The sequence below is a fragment of the Epinephelus moara genome, chromosome 24 (genome assembly GCF_006386435.1).
Source record: "Epinephelus moara isolate mb chromosome 24, YSFRI_EMoa_1.0, whole genome shotgun sequence".
In the NCBI taxonomy this organism is placed as follows: domain Eukaryota; kingdom Metazoa; phylum Chordata; class Actinopteri; order Perciformes; family Serranidae; genus Epinephelus; species Epinephelus moara.
In genome coordinates, this window is record NC_065529.1 from 12,699,162 (window position 1) to 12,718,632 (window position 19,471).

At 41.3% G+C, this 19,471-nt stretch overlaps 3 protein-coding genes across 3 annotated transcripts; all 3 read left to right on the top strand.

Moving 5' to 3' along the window:
- Positions 1-1,071: 1,071 nt before the first annotated feature.
- On the top strand, positions 1,072-1,898 carry LOC126385602 (histone H1-like). Its single transcript, XM_050037410.1, has one exon. It carries the CDS (start codon positions 1,086-1,088, stop codon positions 1,752-1,754), a length of 669 nt encoding a protein of 222 aa, XP_049893367.1. The 5' UTR covers positions 1,072-1,085; the 3' UTR covers positions 1,755-1,898.
- Positions 1,899-8,286: 6,388 nt separating this feature from the next.
- On the top strand, positions 8,287-9,706 carry LOC126385615 (histone H2B 1.2-like). Its single transcript, XM_050037423.1, has one exon. The coding sequence runs from the start codon at positions 8,338-8,340 to the stop codon at positions 8,707-8,709; it is 372 nt and encodes a 123-aa protein (XP_049893380.1). The 5' UTR covers positions 8,287-8,337; the 3' UTR covers positions 8,710-9,706.
- A 3,379-nt stretch (positions 9,707-13,085) lies between these two features.
- Positions 13,086-15,667, top strand: LOC126385613 (histone H2B 3-like). The gene has a single exon (XM_050037421.1). It carries the CDS (start codon positions 13,171-13,173, stop codon positions 13,549-13,551), a length of 381 nt encoding a protein of 126 aa, XP_049893378.1. The 5' UTR covers positions 13,086-13,170; the 3' UTR covers positions 13,552-15,667.
- Positions 15,668-19,471: the final 3,804 nt, after the last annotated feature.

The window sequence follows — 19,471 nt, forward strand, 5'->3', positions numbered from 1 at the left end:
ACACACTATATATATATATATATATATAGTGTGTATATATATATATATATATATATACACACACTATATATATAGTTTGGTAGTGTGGATACTGGAAGGCACACTTAGTGCCACCGCCCATATCCATGTAACCTGACTCTGCTAATAATTCATAGCTCCTAAAATATATATGTATATGTATAATGACTCATTTCTTATTTTCTTTTATATTTTTGTCATATACAGGTGTGCGACGATGATTGCTGGGAACATGTCTGCTGATGTTGTCTAATATCAAGATGATGTGATGAGATGATCCACAGAGCAGTCATGAGTTTTAAATCTAAAAGCAGCAGGAAGGAAGGACAAGAGATAAGCTCCGTGAATTATATTAATATGGCTTTTTATAAACTGTGTGTGTGTGTGTGTGTGTGTGTGTGTGTGTGTGTTCCTTACACCACTGCTGACGTGTCTAACTACAGTTATTCTCTTTATGAGTGAGAATTATTGTATTATTGTATTTTATATTTCCCTGCAGCCTCTCACAGTGACAGCAGATCAGCTGATAGACGCAGCCCTGATGACAGGACATGTCCTCACCTGTACACACGGAGCAGCTCTGACAGGAAGTCAAAGTGTGTTTGCTGTCACCAGAATAACTTCAGTTTATAACGAACCCATCCACAGCAGATGGTTGTTTTTACACTGAGCCTCTGGACAAACATGTGATCCAGCTGAAAACGTCCTTTAGCGGGGCTGTGACGCGTTTTAAACCGTTTCAGGAGAGAAATGATCCGGAGAAGCCGCCGAGCAGCGCTGGTCCCGGCGGGGAGTAGGTGAGGTTTGGAGGCTCGTCGGACAAAATGCAGAGAGCACCAGAGCTCCACATGACCTGGATATGAAGAGACAGCTGTCCGCTATCAGCCCCTCCTCTGTCGGCCTGCAGCTCCGCTCACACCGCCCGTTAGGAGCGATTTATCGGTGCGGAGAAAACACAAGCTGCACGGCTGCACGGACACACAGGATGAGCTGAGTCTCTACGGTTCTCACCGCGCACTTAAAGACTCCGCCTGCTCAGAGCCGCTCAGACTCTGTGTTACAGGATCATGGCAGAAGTAGAGACAGCTCCGGCCCAGGCTCCAGCTCCAGCCGCCGCCCCTGCGGCCAAACCAGGCAAGAAGGCGACTTCTAAACACAAATCCAAATCGAAGTCTAGCTTGTCCGTCGGTGATCTCATCTGCAAAGCTGTGGGTGAGTCCAAGCAGAGGGGTGGCGTGTCTTTGGCTGCCATCAAGAAGTACCTGAATGCTACCGGATACAATGTGGAGAAGAACAACACCCGGGTCAAGACCGCCCTCAAGAATCTGGTGGAGAAGGGGATTCTGGTCCACGTTAAGGGGAACGGGGCCTCCGGTTCCTTCAAGCTAGGCAAAAAGGCCGAACCCAAGAAGTCAGGGAAGGGATCCGCTGCTTCAGGCAGTAAGCCCAAACCAAACAAGCCCAAGACAGCGGCCTCGAAGTCCAAGACAGCGGCCTCGAAGTCCAAGACAGCGGCCTCAAAGTCCAAGACAGCGGCCTCAAAGTCCAAGACAGCGGCCTCAAAGTCCAAGAAGTCAACACCCTCCAAGAAATCTCCTGGCACCAAGGTGACGAAACCTGCAGCGGCCAAGTCAAAAGCCAAGAAGACTGCAGAGAAGCCCAGTAAGCCGACCAAGAGCACTAACAGAAAGAAACCTGCAGTTAAAACGGCTCCAAAGAAGTCATCAAAGAAGTGAGCTGTCACTCTGCTGAATTAAAACCACAAAAAGGCTCTTTTAAGAGCCACCCACACCTTCCTGACAGAGCATTACATCCTGACTGTCATCACTCACAGCTGAGTTTAGGATAGGAGCTACAGGAATAAAGAAAATTAAACACATTTAAAACATGTATTAGAGAGATATTAAAATTATTTAAAAGAAAAGCACAGAAATAAACACATTTAAAAGGAGTGTCCGTCAGATTTACTGTAGCTGTGTTAATGTCACATTGTCGCTGTTAACACTTTGTCTTCACTTCATGTTTCAAATCCAGATGACGGTGAAGGTCACCAGCATCGGTTGATCTGACACAAAGGTGGCACAGTAAATTCAAAATGGCTGACTTCCTGTTTCTGGTTTTAGGGCAGGCTCCAAGAGGCTTTTTTGTACGTCTTGGGCTGTTGCATATGCCCACCAATTGTCATATCTCTAGGAAAAATATACGGCCAGGGCTGCTCCGTCAAAAAAAGGGTGCTACTGAGCCACCATGCTGCATTAAAGCAAATAAATAATTAAAAAATCATATCAGACAACATGATATAAGACTTCTGATGTGTGAGTTTTCAAGCATCCCTTGCCTCTTAAAAACAATTTCCCTTTTATATGGCGAATAAGGCGTTGCCACGGTGACAGCATTTGATGAAAACTCAAAAGCGTCATTTCTGAGTATCATCGAGGTCTTGGGACTTTTCTCAGCAAATCTGAGGTGGGTCTGATTAACCTGCTGGAAGAGGGACATCAAAGAATGAAAATAGTCGGTTTCTGTTGCCAGCAGGTGGCGCTATGACGGTGATTCAGTGTTGCTCTGTAGATGTTTTCAGGGCTGGACTGTCCTTAGTGTGTGAAGTTGTGGAGGGACGCCTACGTGGAGTCAAGTTACAGCAACTTTTGTCATCATGTCCACACATCAAAATTCACCGCTATGCCACAGCGACACACTTCGACGAAAACGCACAATTTTTATGATAAAGCATCATCAAGGTCTTGGGTGTATTTTTCCCAATTTTGACATGAATCTGGTCAAATTTGTAGGAGATGTATAAAACGTGTAAGAATATCCGACCATGACATAGATCTATATTTACAAAGATACTGCACTATTCTACATTGCACTAAACCACTGGATAAATTTGGCATCTGGTACGGAGTCAGAAAGTACAAGGTCAAGATGCACAAAGACAGAACCGGTCAAAATATTGCAATACCAAGTTCCGTCTCTCTTGGACCGTATAACATCATATACCCCGGACAGTCATCCAGCTGCTTCATATGCAACAGTACCGACCATCAGGTAAAACAATGTCACACTGTCAAATGCTGGAAGTGCGGCGATTTGGGTCACAAGGCCAAAGACTGTTCAGCAGAAGGCTTGTGCAGCCTGTGTGGAGGAACAGGTCACACGTTCTTCGCCTGCTCTCACTGCTTTGCAAACAAAGCAAGAGCACAGAAACAGCCGGGTCTACCGCCGACGCACCAGCGGCTGCCCGGTCTGTTGTCGGATGAGCAGCCTGACACTCCCCCTGTCTAGCTGCCGCAGCCCAGCAGTCAGCCTGCCTATCAGCAGCAGCCCTCCAGAGAGTCCACCATCGAGCATCGTCAGCGGCAGCCCCGCCCTCAGCAGCAGCGTGACACTCCACCTGTCCAGCAGATGCAGGAGCAGCCCGGCACTCAGTCGGCTCAGCGGCAGCCCTGCCCTCAACCTGCCGCTCGGCAGCAGCCCCCCGGAGAGTCCACCAGTGAGCAGCGTGACACTCCACCCGTGCAGCAGCAGCAGCAGCACCTTCCTGTAGCGGAGCTACAGCCACCAGCCCCTCCTGACGACATCTCCTTTCTGTCAGGTGAGGGCAGTTTAGTTATTGACAGTGAAGAAGGGAGTGATAACAGTGATGTAGAGAGTGTTGATGAAAATGATGAACAAAGATATGAAAGTGCCAGCGAGAGCCCCAGCTCTGAGTTCAGTAGTGACATGTTGACAGCTGGCCAGCAGCACGCCCTCCCTTCTCCTCCTGATGCAGAGTCTGCTTCGTCCGAGAGTAGCTCCTTCTCCCCCACACCTGAGTTTCCTGCTCCGAGCAGTAATGAGTCAAACAGTGAGGTCCTGACTGAGTTAGTTGGAAAGAAAAGGCCAGCTCACTTTACCTCCCATAAAAAGGAGAAACGGCTTGATGACAAGCCTACACCTTAAGACTGACATAAACTACCATGGGTTTTCTTAAAGGTGCCACCTGGAATGCTCGTGGTATTCAGACTATGTCATTAAGAAAGGACAAAACTGAATATCTACTCAATACTGACTTTGACATCTTATGTACTCAAGAACTGAGACTGAATATGAACAATGATGCTGAAGATGTTAGTAAACTGTGGCAGAGTGGGAAATGTGTAATGTAAAGCTGATGGTGCTGGTATATTTTCAGACATCATGATGTTAACATAATCAGAAGAAGAGATATTATTCCATGAAGACTTCTGATGCTGGATTGTTATTATCAGGGTGAAAAATATGGTGTTATTAACCTGTACACAGCGCCAGATGCTCGTAAGAAAGTCCAGCTATTTAAAAGACTTCGAGAATTGTTATTGGTTGGATTTACAATTATTTTATGTGGAGATTTTAATACAGTAACAGATGACAATGACAGGTGCAGCACAATAGCATTTAAACTGAGCCCAGAAGGTAAACTCTTAAAGAAATCTGTAATGAAGTTAAATGAACAGATGTATGTGGAGCTGTTCATCCTTCTGGACTTTATTTTACAAGGTTTGACACTAAAACCAAAACTCGTATCGATAGGATTTATTTGTCTTCACATTTTAAGGTATCCCATTGTTTTCAGTGACTTCTCTGATCACTTCTTAGTGAAAACATTTCTGTCATGTGGAACCTCCACTAACAGAGGTTTCTGGAAACTTAACACCCAGTGTTTAAAGCACATAGATTTATTAATAGAACTGAAACAAGAAATCCGTAAAATAATACAGCTAAAAAGTCTATCCAAATCTGATATTAAATTGTGGGAAATATTAAAACATAGAATAAAAGATTTCTTTAAATATAAATGTAGAGAAATAAATGTAGTTAGAAATACAAATTATGATATATTAATGAAGACATATATTAATTTTAAACAGAAGAAGGAACGATCTATTGCAGAGGAAGAAACTATGTCAGATATTAAATTTCAACTAGATAAATATAACAATGAACTGTTGTATGGTATCTATAACCAGTCAGAATTTGAGGGCAGAGGAAATTTAATTCATGCAATTAAATCAAGACACAAACGAATCCAAAGTAAATTTATTAAATCTATTAAAAATAATTTAGGTGATACTGTCCATGGTGAAAAGCAGAAAAGAGAAGTGATCAGAGACCTTTGTGCTGATGCATATAAAAAATAGAAATAGAAGTTGACTGTGTAAATATTTTGTTAAAACATGTCCCGTTATACAGCTCTCTGACCTTCACTGAACTCACTGGTAATATCCGAAAAGATGAAGTGGTGAATGCTATTCAACAATTAAACTCTGGTAAAAGTCCTGGTCCAGATGGACTGCCCACTGAGTTTTATCAGTTATATATTGATGATGTAATTGATCTCCTCACTGCGATGTTTAATGAAGGTTTAAACAGCGGCTGTATGGACTCATTTTATCAAGGAGTTTTATGTTTGTTGTATAAGAAAGGTGATGACACTGACATAGATAACTACAGACATATAACTATTATGAACACAGATTATAAAATACTTGCTAAAATAATTATGAATAGATTACATGATATATTAGATAAAATCATAGATAAAGAACAAACCTGTGTGATTGAAGGAAGATTAATGTGGGATAACCTGAGCATCCTTAGAGAAACTGTGTCCAAACCAGACAAAGGATGCTTTATTATTGGGCTCGATCAAAAGAAAGCCTTTGATTACATTTCCAGAGATTACCTCTGGGCTGTTATGAAGGCTTATGGTTTCCCTGGTAACGTTATTCATGTAGTTAAGTGTCTGTATATGAAGTCCAGTGTCTGTGTTAATGTAAATGGTGTTTTATCTGAGCCCTTTGAGGTCGAGAGAGGGGTCAGACAGGGCTGCCCTCTTAGTGCTGCCTTGTACATTTTGGCTATAAGCCCTTTGATCAAATTAATCAACTCTGAAAGTTTAATCTCTGGTACATGTGTGGGTCACATGCCCAAGTTTACAGCAATTGCTTACGCTGATGATGTCACTGTTATTATAAAGAACTTATTGGAAATGGACGTTCTAACTAATCATTTAAACCTGTATGAACTAGCATCTGGTGCTAAGTTGAATCATAGTAAAACAGAGGGAGTTTGGATCGGAGACGAGAGGGACAAACCAAACATTAATGTTCAAATTAACCACGAAATAAAAATTTTGGGTTTGACATTCAGTAGTAATGATTGTAGTGAAAGAAACTGGGAGCAAAAACTGACTGAAACCAAAGAAGAAATAAAAAAATGGGAGAACAAAGGTACCAGTTATAAAACCAGAATCAACATCATTAAAACTTTCATCCTGTCCAAACTCCTCTGTCCAAACTCCTCTTTCTGGCTAACATCTTTCCTCCGTCAGAGAAAATGATTATGAAATTAAATATAGTGTTAATCTAGTGTGGGGTACAACCAGAGAGGTCACTAAAAGAGAAATAATGTATAAAGGTAAGGAATATGGGGTTTTGGGGGCTGTAGACCTGGGCATTAAATTAAAGGTCGCTTTTGTTAGAAATGTATCTGCTGCATTCCTCAGAAATGCTCTCTGGATAGGGAACAGATCATTGTGGAGAGAAAGGAGAGGGAGAGACAGAACTGGCCCATATTATAAATTATTATATGCTGATTATCTAATGGAACACCAACATTTAAATATTGATTGGTGTAGTTCATCCAACAAATGTATTTTTAATACAATTCATAATTATAAATATGGAGGCCTTATAAAATATAAACACATATCTGATAATTATAGCAATGAAGTGATAAATATATTAAAAAATAAAACCATGTCAGAGAGCATCAGAGACAACAGATGGCTGACATCAGTGGGCAGACTCCCAGTGAGAGCAGTTGGTACGTTACCACCAAAATATGTCCAATGATCAACTGCTGAAACTCAAGAACATCTGCTAATGAACTGTTACAGAGCACAAGAGGTGTGGAGCATTTTAAAAGGTCTGGGTGTGAATTTTAAAATATGCTACAAATCTGTTATGTATGGACTTTTGGATGAGAAGATGCCCCCGAAACACAAAGAGCTGTTTCAAATGATCATCAGTGTAGTTTGTGTTAAAATATGGAAAACAAGATGTGCCATGACTCTACATCAGACTGTCATAGACAGCAACATGGTCGTGAGGCAGGTACTCACAGACCTGGACAAATCTAAGTGCCTCCCCTGGCACATCTTGGAACTGTAACTCTGACTAAAGGACACTTCCCATCCTTTTGGTTGTATTGTTGTCATGTATTGTGTTGTCTTATCTAATTTGTATGCTGATAAATTCTGTCTGTACTTGTGTTTGAAATGAAATAAAGTTTTTTTTTTTTTTTTAAAAAGCAAAGGAGGCAAAGGACTCGGTAAAGGAGGCAGGGCCGCACCCTGTACGGCTTCAGAGGTTAAACTGTCACTGACCCGCAGATACTCAACAACACAAAGGCTCTTTTAAGAGCCACACACTCTCACCTGAAGAGACACGTCCTCATGTTAATGATGTAATTTATCTGTTTAACATTGAATTATAGTGCAGTAGACTATATATTAATTTCATGGTTGAGATTCCTAATGCATACTAGATTATCACTTAAACGTGTCTCATAATGCTGTTCCTCAGTCATCTTGTAATCACCTGTATTTATTACAAACAAAAGCAGAAGCAATGCGGAAGAGAATAAGGTTAATAAAGTGAAAATATTAGGTTTGACCCTCTGTAACAAAGAATGTAGTGTTTGTGGTGTGGGAGGATGACATAACCCTTTCTAAATTGAAAAGGAAAACTGTGGTTGTCAATAACTGCTTCATGCTTCTTAGAACATATTTAATTCATATTAATATCATAGTCCAACGGTGTTTCAGGGACTTGTAATAATGTCTTTCATAGTTAAAATTAAATAAAACTTTTCAGACTTATGTGTAAATTGTATTTTATTAGTAACTTTTTAAAATCATAAGTAATATTAAATATCACAGTGTTTCAGAGACTTATTAGTGTTTTTAGTTTATTTATTTTTTAAATAAACTTTATTAAATTTCAATTAGATGTACAGACAGAATTTATCAGCATACAATTTAGATATAAGACAATACAAGACAACAATAGGCTACATACCAAAATGAGGGAAAATGTCAGTGTGTTTACAGCTTCAGTCATACAGGACTGTTTCAGAAACTCGTGTGCAGCGCATGCTCAGTCGCGTCTAGAGAAATAGCCAATCCTGTGCGAGTAACAGCACAGTAATATTTGCATGACACACGTATAAAGTGTATCGTCTCAGAGACAGAGTTATCGTATCATACTTCGTCAGACATCATCTGAAGCGAGAATGCCTGAGCCCGCCAAAGCACCCACTAAAGGCGCCAAGAAAGGCGTCACTAAACCGCCCAAGGGCAACAAGAAGCGGAGGTCCAAGAAGAGGAGGGAGAGCTACGCCATCTACGTGTACAAGGTGCTGAAGCAGGTCCACCCCGACACCGGCATCTCCTCCAAGGCCATGGGCATCATGAACTCCTTCGTCAGCGACATCTTTGAGCGCATCGCCGGTGAGGCCTCCCGTCTGGCTCACTACAACAAGCGCTCCACCATCACTTCCAGGGAGATCCAGACCGCCGTCCGCCTGCTGCTGCCCGGGGAGCTGGCCAAGCACGCCGTGTCTGAGGGCACCAAGGCCGTCACCAAGTACACCAGCTCCAAGTAAACACCTCTGCTCTCACTCAGCGACACAGCTACAACACAAAGGCTCTTTTAAGAGCCACACACTCACACTCTGCAGAGCTTGTCCTCTTCTGTCCAACTCTGATATAAAATTATAAATCTATATGATTATTAGTCAGACAATAACAGTTTGATTTTCTTGTATTTAGCTGTGTAAAAGAGTTCTTTTACTGAACAATCATGACACCGAGTTCAAAAAAATCCATAAGTCACTCTAATGGAAATTTATTGTTAATAGTGTAACCACATCGATGTTTAGCATAAATCTTTTGAGTAAATAAGGAAACTTAAAGAGGAAAATTGCTGATGTGACAGAAACATGAACAGTGAACCACAGTTATAATGAAGATAATAAAGTCGTCCTCAATTATTGGTGTCAATAAATAGACTTGTGTGTGCAGCTGAATCACTACAAATACACTCAATACACAAATATCAATCAATAGATATTATTTTTGTTTAATTATAGTCTCATGTGTAAACCATAGAAGTAAAAAAAACATTAAATGTGTAATACCTGTTTTTAAAGTTCTGTATTAAATGTGTATTAAATAATCCTGCTGACATGAAATATTAACATATTTCATTAGTGTAGTTTATTCTCAGTCAAAATGTGATGTGATACATGTTATATAAATATACCTCACACTTTGTCTATAAGGTAAATCACATTTTGATAATTTGTCATTAGTTATCAAACCTGAATATTATACAGACAGACTGAGCCTGGTTTTAACGACTCCACTGAGATAATGATAAACCAGTTAGTGTTGGTGAACTGTAATTTATTTTATGTTTGGAGAGTGTGTGATTTTTGATATTATAACCTGTGATGTGTTTATTCATTATAAAAAGGAGAACACAAAGAGAAGCAGCTTCACCCAGCACATTTATACCCTGGGACAGTGACGCTGCAGGTTGGTGAGATGAGGATGGAAATAAAATGTGAAATGAATCAAAATAAAAACACAATTGACTCCATCTTGTATTAATTCATGTATATGTTTGTATAATGACTTTAGAGTGGGAGGATTATGAGCAACAATGTCTTTGTTTGTAATAATTATAGAAAACTTTTCAAATAATAAGATAAGTTATTAATAAAATAACAATTTACACTCAAGTTTGAAAACAATTAATATTGATATTAATATCACAGTGTTTCAGGGACTTATTTTTTAAATAAACTTTATCAACTTTCAAGTACAAACATTAGAATGCCCACTGATATCAGCCATCCGATGTCTCTGGAATGATTTTACTTTTTAATATATTTATCACTTCATTGCTATAATTATCAGATACATATTTATATTTTATAAAGCCCCCATATTTAATATTATTAATTGTATTAAAAATTTGCTTGCTGGATGAACGACACCAATCAATATTCAAATGTTTGTGTTCTATTAAATAATCACCATATACTAATTTATAATACGGGACAGATCTGGCTCTCCCTCTTTCTCCACAATGATCGATCACCTGTCCAAAGAACATTTCTGAGGAGCAGCTGATCCATTAATGTAACGCCAGGTCTACAGCCCCCCATATCCCTGACCTGTACACATTAGTTCTCTGTTAGTTAATAATAATAATAATAATAATAATAATAATAACAATAACACATTTTATTTGGAGGCACCTTTCAAGTCACCCAAGGTCACCTTACAGAGCATAGAAGATAAAAGACATCATTAAAACAAAACATCAACATAACAACAAGTGTAGTGCACAGTGTCCAGTTAGAGTCAATATGCCAGTTTGAACAGGTGGGTTTTGAGTTGGGATTTGAATGATCTCAAAGCAACTGAATCGAACACAACTGGACTTGGTTTTGTCTTAGAAGACGTTTCACCTCTTATCCAAGAGGCTTCATCAGTTCATGCTTGTCTGACTAGGCTGGAACTAGTCTGACAAACTGGTGTGGAAACAACCCAGGTGTTGGGATTCACAGGACCACAGATGATTGACTAACCCGTCAGACTAGTTCCAGCCTAGTCAGACAAGCATGACGTGAAACATCTTCTAAGACAAAACCAAGTCCAGTTGCGTTCAATTCAATTGCCTTGAGATAACTATGACCTGGATGAATGAGAATATCCACAGGCACGATCTGAATGATGTGATGGAGTCTGACTGTCTTATGTGTGGGGGGAGGGAGTTCCAGAGTCTGGGTGCCGAGCAGCTGGGGTGGATTTGGAGCCAACGAGCAGGGCGTCTGTTTTATTGCCATTAAGCTTCTGGAAGTTCCTGCTCATCCAGCTCTGGATGTCTTCAAGACAGATGGTGAGGGAGGTGGGAGGAATGACAGTGGTGGGTTTGGAGGAGATGTAGACCTGTGTGTCGTCAGCGTAGCAGTGAAAATGGACCCCATGGTGATGGAGGATTGTGCCGAGGGGGAGGAGATAGATGATGAAGAGAAGTGGACCCAAGACTGACCCCTGGGGGACACCCAGTAAAACACCCGAACATCTCTCTCTAGTTACCTCTCTGCTGGTACCCCACACTGCATTAACACACTGTTTAATTTCATTTTCATTTCATCTGAAGGAGGAAAGATGTTAGCCAGGAAGAGGAGTTTGGGCAGGATGAAGGTCTTAATGATGTTGATTCTAGTTCTATAGGTGGTGCATTTGTTCTCCCAATTTTTTTACTTCTTTGATTTCAGTCAGTTTTTTCTCCCAGTTTCTTTCACTACAGTCTCTACAGCAAAATGTCAAACCCAAAATTTTCATTTCGTGATTAACTTGAACATTGATGTTCGGTTTGTCCCTCTCGTCTCCCTCTGTTTTATTTTGATTTAATTTAGCACCAGATGCTCGTTCATACAGATTCAAATGATTAGTTAACACGTCCATTTCTAACTGATTTTTTTATAATAACGGTGATGTCATCAGCACAGGCAATTGCTGTAAACTTGCACAGAGGACCTACACATGTACCAGAGATTAGACTTTCAGAGTTGATTATTTTGATCAAAGGGCTTATGGCCAAAATGTATAAGGCAGCACTAAGAGGCAGCCCTGTTTGACCCCTCTCTCGACTAACATATCACGGAATCTATTCATAATTCTTTTAGCAAGTATTTTATAATCTGTGTTCATAATAGTTTGTGTCATCACCTTTCTTACAACAAACATAAAACACCTTTGTTGAAAACAGTTGAACAATGGGATACCTTAAAATGTGAAGACACATAAAACCTATCGATACGAGTTTTGGTTTTAGTGTCAAACCTTGTAAAATAAAGTCCAGAAGGATGAACAGCTCCACATACATCTGTTCATTTAACTTCATTACAGATTTCTCTAAGAGTTTACCTTCTGGGCTCAGTTTAAATGCTATTGTGCTGCACCTGTCATTGTCATCTGTTACTGTATTAAAATCTCCACATAAAATAATTGTAAATCCAACCAATAACAATTCTCGAAGTCTTTTAAATAGCTGGACTTTCTTACGAGCATCTGGCGCTGTGTACAGGTTAATAACACCATATTTTTCACCCTGATAATAACAATCCAGCATCAGAAGTCTTCATGGAATAATATCTCTTCTTCTGATTATGTTAACATCATGATGTCTGAAAATATACCAGCACCATCAGCTTTACATTACACATTTCCCACTCTGCCACAGTTTACTAACATCTTCAGCATCATTGTTCATATTCAGTCTCAGTTCTTGAGTACATAAGATGTCAAAGTCAGTATTGAGTAGATATTCAGTTTTGTCCTTTCTTAATGACATAGTCTGAATACCACGAGCATTCCAGGTGGCAACTCATGTAAATGTTTCTGTCACATTAATTATTCTGGAGTGGGAGGGTTAAAAAACAGGAATGTCTTTGTTCATTTAAATTTTATTAAATTTAACAATCTGAAGTGTAAATTTGATTTACCTCGTTTCAAAAACATGAGTAATATTTATATTGTTATCAAAGCACATCACTGGTGGTTAGTTGGTAAGACGAGGATGAAATGGATGTATATATCATGTATGAATATCTTTATTTTGATTTTAAATGAATCAACATAAAAACAATTCACTACATTTTGTATTAATTCATGTGTATGTTTGTATAATAACTTTAGAGTGGGTTATGAGCAACAATGTCTTTGATACTAATGATTATGGAAAACTTTTCAAACGTTAGTGTAAATTGTTATTTTATTAATAACTTTTCCTCATTTTAAAACATAATTAATATTAATATGACAGTGTTTCAGGGACTTATTAGTGTCACAGTGTGTTTACACATTCAGTCACTTCTCATTCAGGACCGTTGGAAAGGCTCGTGTGGCGCATGCGCTGTTGCGTCTAGAGCGTGTCAGCCAATCCTGTACGAGCAACAGCACAGCCAAATTTGCATGAGGCGCATACAAGTTGTACCAGCTGTAGCACAGCCACATTACCCGTCGAACGACACTCATCAGACACAACCATGCCTGACGCAACAACCAAAACTCCAGCGGGCCGGAAGGGCTCAAAGAAAGCCGCGGCTAAAACCACCAAGGGCAACAAGAAGAGGAGGTCCAAGAAGAGGAGGGAGAGCTACGCCATCTACGTGTACAAGGTGCTGAAGCAGGTCCACCCCGACACCGGCATCTCCTCCAAGGCCATGGGCATCATGAACTCCTTCGTCAGCGACATCTTTGAGCGCATCGCCGGTGAGGCCTCCCGTCTGGCTCACTACAACAAGCGCTCCACCATCACTTCCAGGGAGATCCAGACCGCCGTCCGCCTGCTGCTGCCCGGGGAGCTGGCCAAGCACGCCGTGTCTGAGGGCACCAAGGCCGTCACCAAGTACACCAGCTCCAAGTAAACACCTCTGCTCTCACTCAGCGACACAGCTACAACACAAAGGCTCTTTTAAGAGCCACACACTCACACTCTGCAGAGCTTGTCCTCTTCTGTCTCATCTGTTAGTGATAGTTAGAATAATGTAAAGTTAATGAGATAAATATACAGGTCTGTTAATATAGTTAACTGTGTTTGAAAGAAAGTATAACTTACTTCTATATCAGTTTAATTCGCTTTTAAAGGGATAGTGAAATAAAAGATTTTAATCCTTGCATTGTGTTTTTACTGTTGTGGTGATAATATACCGGTGTCATCACTGTTAATTCAGGTAGTATACAGCACAGTCAGGGAGACCAGGGTTGTTTGTCACAGCGCTTATTGCAGCCACATTAGAAGAGAAACATCTCCCTGCAGAGTTACCACCATTTTGGACCTGTGCATGTGAGATTTAGATTAGATTATCATTTTGAAGTCACAATAGACATCGTTTCAGCTAACGTAGCTAGTGTGCTGGCTAATGTTGGCAGCCATAAACAAGCAGCTATGGTTCATTGTTAATTGTGTTGTAATTTAAATAAAGGACACATTTTATATTGCTAGCGCTAACATGGCTAGCTTGTTGAAATGTTGACTCCTCTCCCTGCTGTGTGGTGATTGGCTGAATTAAAAACTGTTAAGTGTTTGACTGACAGGGGATTGTGTGTTTCTGATTGGCCACATTAAAAAAGGGGTTGACAGATACCCCGCCCTCTACAGCACGCACATGTGCACGTCTAAAATGGCGGCTCTGCAGGAGGATGTTTCTCTTCATTTTGCACCGTCATTTTGTCCAGCGCACAAAACACAGAGGTGAGGAGATATTTTCTCATTTTCATGGTTCAGAGTAATTTTTCATGTTGGTGTTTTTATCTTAAAGGTTTTTAGGTTATCTGTCATTTAAGTTAAAGGAAACAGCTTTGATTTGAAACAGCTTTTAGCGAGCAAGCTAACACCGTGTGGTAGCTAGCTTAAAATGTTTGTCAGAAGGTCAGCTGAGGATGGCTGTCACATGTAGGACATCTCATGTTTCTTTAATGGTACATTCATACATTACATACATTCAGTTATTATGACACATCATCTTTAATAAAGTTTAGATCATTTTCAGCTCTGAAACAGAACGTACGTGCTACTTGGCCGTCGGATGTAGTCTGTGTAGTGTGTTCAAATGCAACTGACACATGGCGATGTAGTTCTTTGATGTCGGTTTGGTGTGTCCGCAGTTGGAGAGGTCCAAACCCAGTGTTTCTAGGTGCCCTAAAAATGAGTCACATAAGCCTTCTCCTGTTGTGTCAAGTGCCTGAAGAAAACCAACAAAGTGCTCATGAATGGAGATACCTTTTGACGTTTCACAGTTTACTATCCGTAGCACCACTGAAAGCTGCTCATTGTGACTGAGGTCTGGAGTGCAGTCCATGATAACAGCATAATATTTAGCTTTCTTTACTTTCTCCACGATTGCATCAATTGTGCACTTTGCTACAAGGGAGATGAGCTGTCAGAGTGACCATGAAATGCTAGATTGTGCTCTGCCAGATGGTTAACAATTGCAGTTAATCTTGTCAGAACCTCTTTCCAGCGATTTACTTCAAGAGAAAGTAGATTTTGGTTTGCCTGATCTATAGATGTGTTTGTCTGGAGTTTCTGTGATAGGTTGTGCCAAGTATCCATATTTGCAATGTGCTCAGCTGACTTTTCATGTTGTCTCAGGTGGGCTGAAAGATTTTTCCAATCATTAAACCCATCATCACTCAGCTGATTGCTCCTTTCTCTGTTTCCAAACAGGCAGCAGCAAAAGCAAATAACACAGTCCTTCTTTTCACTGTAGACAAGCCACAATCTGCTTATCTTTTCTCCATTTTTCATTTGCATGTAGTAATTGCTGCTAGTAAATCTGCACCCCTCTTCATTTCTTGGGAAAATCCTGTCCTTCACCTGAAGTGGTCCTCTCTGCACCTATCTGACAGCTGTTGTGGCCAGAGTGCTGGATCATCTTCAAGTGGACTAATGAGCTGAGTGGATGATGCTTGATTCTCACAATCTGGTGGAACAACATCATCCTCAAAGCCTGGCAGGATGCTCTCACAGCCCACCCCTGTCTCATTCTGAAAACAAACACACACAAAACACAGTGTAAGGCTTGTACCCAGTGGTGTAATGTAACTAAGTACATTTACTCAAGAACTGTACTAAAGTAGAAATTTGAGGATTTCATGCAACTTCATACGTCTACTTCACTGTATCTCAAATACTGCACTTTCTACTCCACTACATTTGTCTGACAGCTTTATGCATTATTTACGTTGCAGGTTACATTTATTTTCAAACCTTTCCTGCCCAGTGAAAACCACACACCCCCAATTGACGATGATTTAATGCTAATATTTGTGATAAACTGAAAGAGTCTTCCTTTGTGGGGTGACTTAAGCCAAAACTCTTAAAAAACCCTTTGGACCAGCAGGAAAATGCATCATGACAAAGCTGAAAACAGGCTGTTTTGCATCGACTAGTGATGCTAAATATATGACAACTGCTTAAACTGCCCAACAGTAAATTCATTTAAAAATTAGCTCAACCTTAAACATCTACAGCAGTAAATTATAACACACATTAAAGTGATATTAATACAAAGCTAAAACACTGACAGGGATCATTTTAATGCAGAGTGAGTAGTTGTTAATAATTTACTTACATACTTTGTAATGTTTTGAATTCATAACGTAAAGGAATACTTATCAACATAGAAAAATTTTACCTCTCGGACAGTTTTGATAACGTTACTCACTGGTTGTTCATCTCGGTCTCCACACGACGGACCCTCCTGAACGGATGTTGACGTTGTTGCGGCCGGTTGATTATTGCTGGTGGTGACGGTGGAAAAACTAGTGACTTTTGTCAATTTTGTGACAAATTTTCTACTCTCCTCCTTCTTTCTCCTTTTCTCAGCTCCGCTGGGGTAACTTCTTTTCATTTCTCTCACCTTTGTTGTTGTCTTCTTCTTTTCTCCTCTTCTCTTCTCCGCGCCAAGCCGTTTTGTTTTGCTGCTGTCTTCCTGAATCCTTTCCGCACATGCGCAGTAAGATGGACTAGTCCAATGTAGTGGGGACTGAAGGGGGGGCCCCGAGACACATATAATACAATAAGCATTCTGCTGGCATTTTAGCAAAAGGATTTTAATCAAAAACATAAATAATGTGCGCAAATAAGAAAAAAACTTTATTAACCATAAATACTTTAAAAAATAAAAATTAAACCATGACACAGATGAGATTGTCTTTACCCCCTGTGACTGTACAAAATGATAGTTACGTACTGTAACTCCAGATTCTATGAGTGTAGGCGCAGCCCTCTAAGGCTACTAGTGGGTTTATCCCTTGCGCACACGCGCAGCACTGAGAAAATTTAGTCTGCGCCCACCTGCAGGATGGGCCCCACCCACAGCTCCCAGAACAGCTTTTTCTTCAGCTACTCACGGAGCCAGTGGGGCCCATAACTTAGAGGGCTGCGCCTATACTCATAGAATCTGAAGTTACAGTACGTAGGCCTAACTATTGTTCTATTTCGTATAGGCTTTGCCCTCTAAGGCTATCGCTAGTGGGTTATGGGCGAAGCAGGATATAGTCCATGCCACACTGGGTCCGTCCGGTACCACAAGCACACCTACTTCAAGAAAGCGAGCAAAAACGCTCCCTGCCCCGCCATTCAACATGCGTAAAAACGCATCGCATGGCCCCAAAAGCCCAAAAAATTTCAGTTTGGGGGAAATGACAGGTAGGAATAAATAAACCTACTGCTGTGAGGAGCTGAGACGAAGATTACGAACTGTAACAGTTCAGCGAGGGACATAGTAGGCACGGTATGTGGGATGAAGGCAGGACAATATGCCGTTTGGACCAAATATGGAGCGTGGACTGGTGGCTGGAGAGGTGCCAGTTCACCTCCTGGGCACTGCCGAGGTGCCCTTGAGCAAGGCACTGGACCCCCCAACCCCTCGGGGCGCCTGACCAAGGCAGCCCCCTCACTCTGACATCTCTCCACTTTGTGCATGTATAGGTCCTGTCTGTGCATGTGTGTGTCTTTCAGACCTGTGTGTTAATGACAAAAGAGTGAAAAAATTGAATTTCCCCTCAGGGGGATTAATAAAGTATATAAAAAAAAATAAAAACAATAGGGGGCTGAGGGCTGAGCCCTGTGGAACACCGGCTTCTGGGCTAAATCTGTTAGAGATTGAGGCTCCCACTCTTACTCCAATGTCTCTGTCCTTTAAAAAACTGTTTAAAAGCACCACCATCTGCTGTGGGAGTTTAAGGTTGTGGTCCAGCAGCCTGTATATGAGTCCTTCATGCCACATCTTATTAAACGCTTCTTCAATGTTAAAAAAAGACTCTAATTGTTATCGTTTTTCTGTTAAAATCCCTTCTGCCAGCCTCAGGATGTTGTCAGTTGTGCTTTTCTCCTTCCTGAATCCTGCCTGGTGGACCCCCAAACTCCCAGAGCATCAGCATGTTTTTGAAGCCTGTCAGGAGCTGATTGTACGGGTCTCTATGCAATTTATAGCCATTGTGAGACGGTGGGTGGGGCCCATCCCGCAGGTGAGCGTGAACTCAATTTTCTCAATGCCGCATGTGTGCACGAGGGATAAACCCACTACCTATAGCCTCAGAGGGCAAAACCTATACAAAATAGAACTTTCTCCAGTCTGGACTGAGAGGAGTCCTGCAGGGTGAAGCTGTGAAGTCCAGCAGCCAGGCTGCTTGCTCCGCCGTCGAGATGCTGTTCACAGAGTATCTCAGACCTTATCAGAGCTCCTGAGGTGAAACACTGTTAACAGCGGGGAGGAGGAGTTTAAGAACAAGAAAACATTTGCTGCTGAACGTTCCCCTAACCTAACATAGTTTACAGAGCATTGGAACAAGAAAGGAGAGACGTGGCTCAGTGACCTGACAGACGTCACATAGAAAGAATAAAATAGTCTTCTGGACAAACTTCATATTCTGACTCATTATCTTGTTAATGTGACCTGAAATCAGCATCATGGAGGAACAGTGGGGGGTCATTTGTATTTATGATTTATGAGAAGGCATCTGTGGATATGACGTGTATCTGTGGAGCTCAGTGTTCTGAAGCCTTCCTGTAAAACAGTGGTGTAAATATACAGTGCAGGTGGTGCAGTTGCACCTCCTGGGGTGGAGGGGCCCACACAGAGAGAGTGGCCCCAGAAAGTATTTCAGATTGTCACTTCTGAGTAATATGTATGTTGGTGCTGTGTGCACTGAGGCCGTCATGTTCAATTCATGGAGGTACAGATGTGTCTGGTTCCTGGGCTGCTGTGTATTTATGTTTTCCCAGTTTTTATTCAGTGTATATATTCAGAGGTAAAGAGCACATTCAGCTGACTATTGATATACAGAACTGTCTTAATCATATTGGCATTGTGCTGAAATTAAACACATTTGACACAGAACTATATTAACAGACCTGAATATTTATCTCATTAACTTTACATTATTCTAGTAACTATATCACTAACAGACGAGACAGAAGAGGACAAGCTCTGCAGAGTGTGAGTGTGTGGCTCTTAAAAGAGCCTTTGTGTTGTAGCTGTGTCGCTGAGTGAGAGCAGAGGTGTTTACTTGGAGCTGGTGTACTTGGTGACGGCCTTNGTGTGGCTCTTAAAAGAGCCTTTGTGTTGTAGCTGTGTCGCTGAGTGAGAGCAGAGGTGTTTACTTGGAGCTGGTGTACTTGGTGACGGCCTTGGTGCCCTCAGACACGGCGTGCTTGGCCAGCTCCCCGGGCAGCAGCAGGCGGACGGCGGTCTGGATCTCCCTGGAAGTGATGGTGGAGCGCTTGTTGTAGTGAGCCAGACGGGAGGCCTCACCGGCGATGCGCTCAAAGATGTCGCT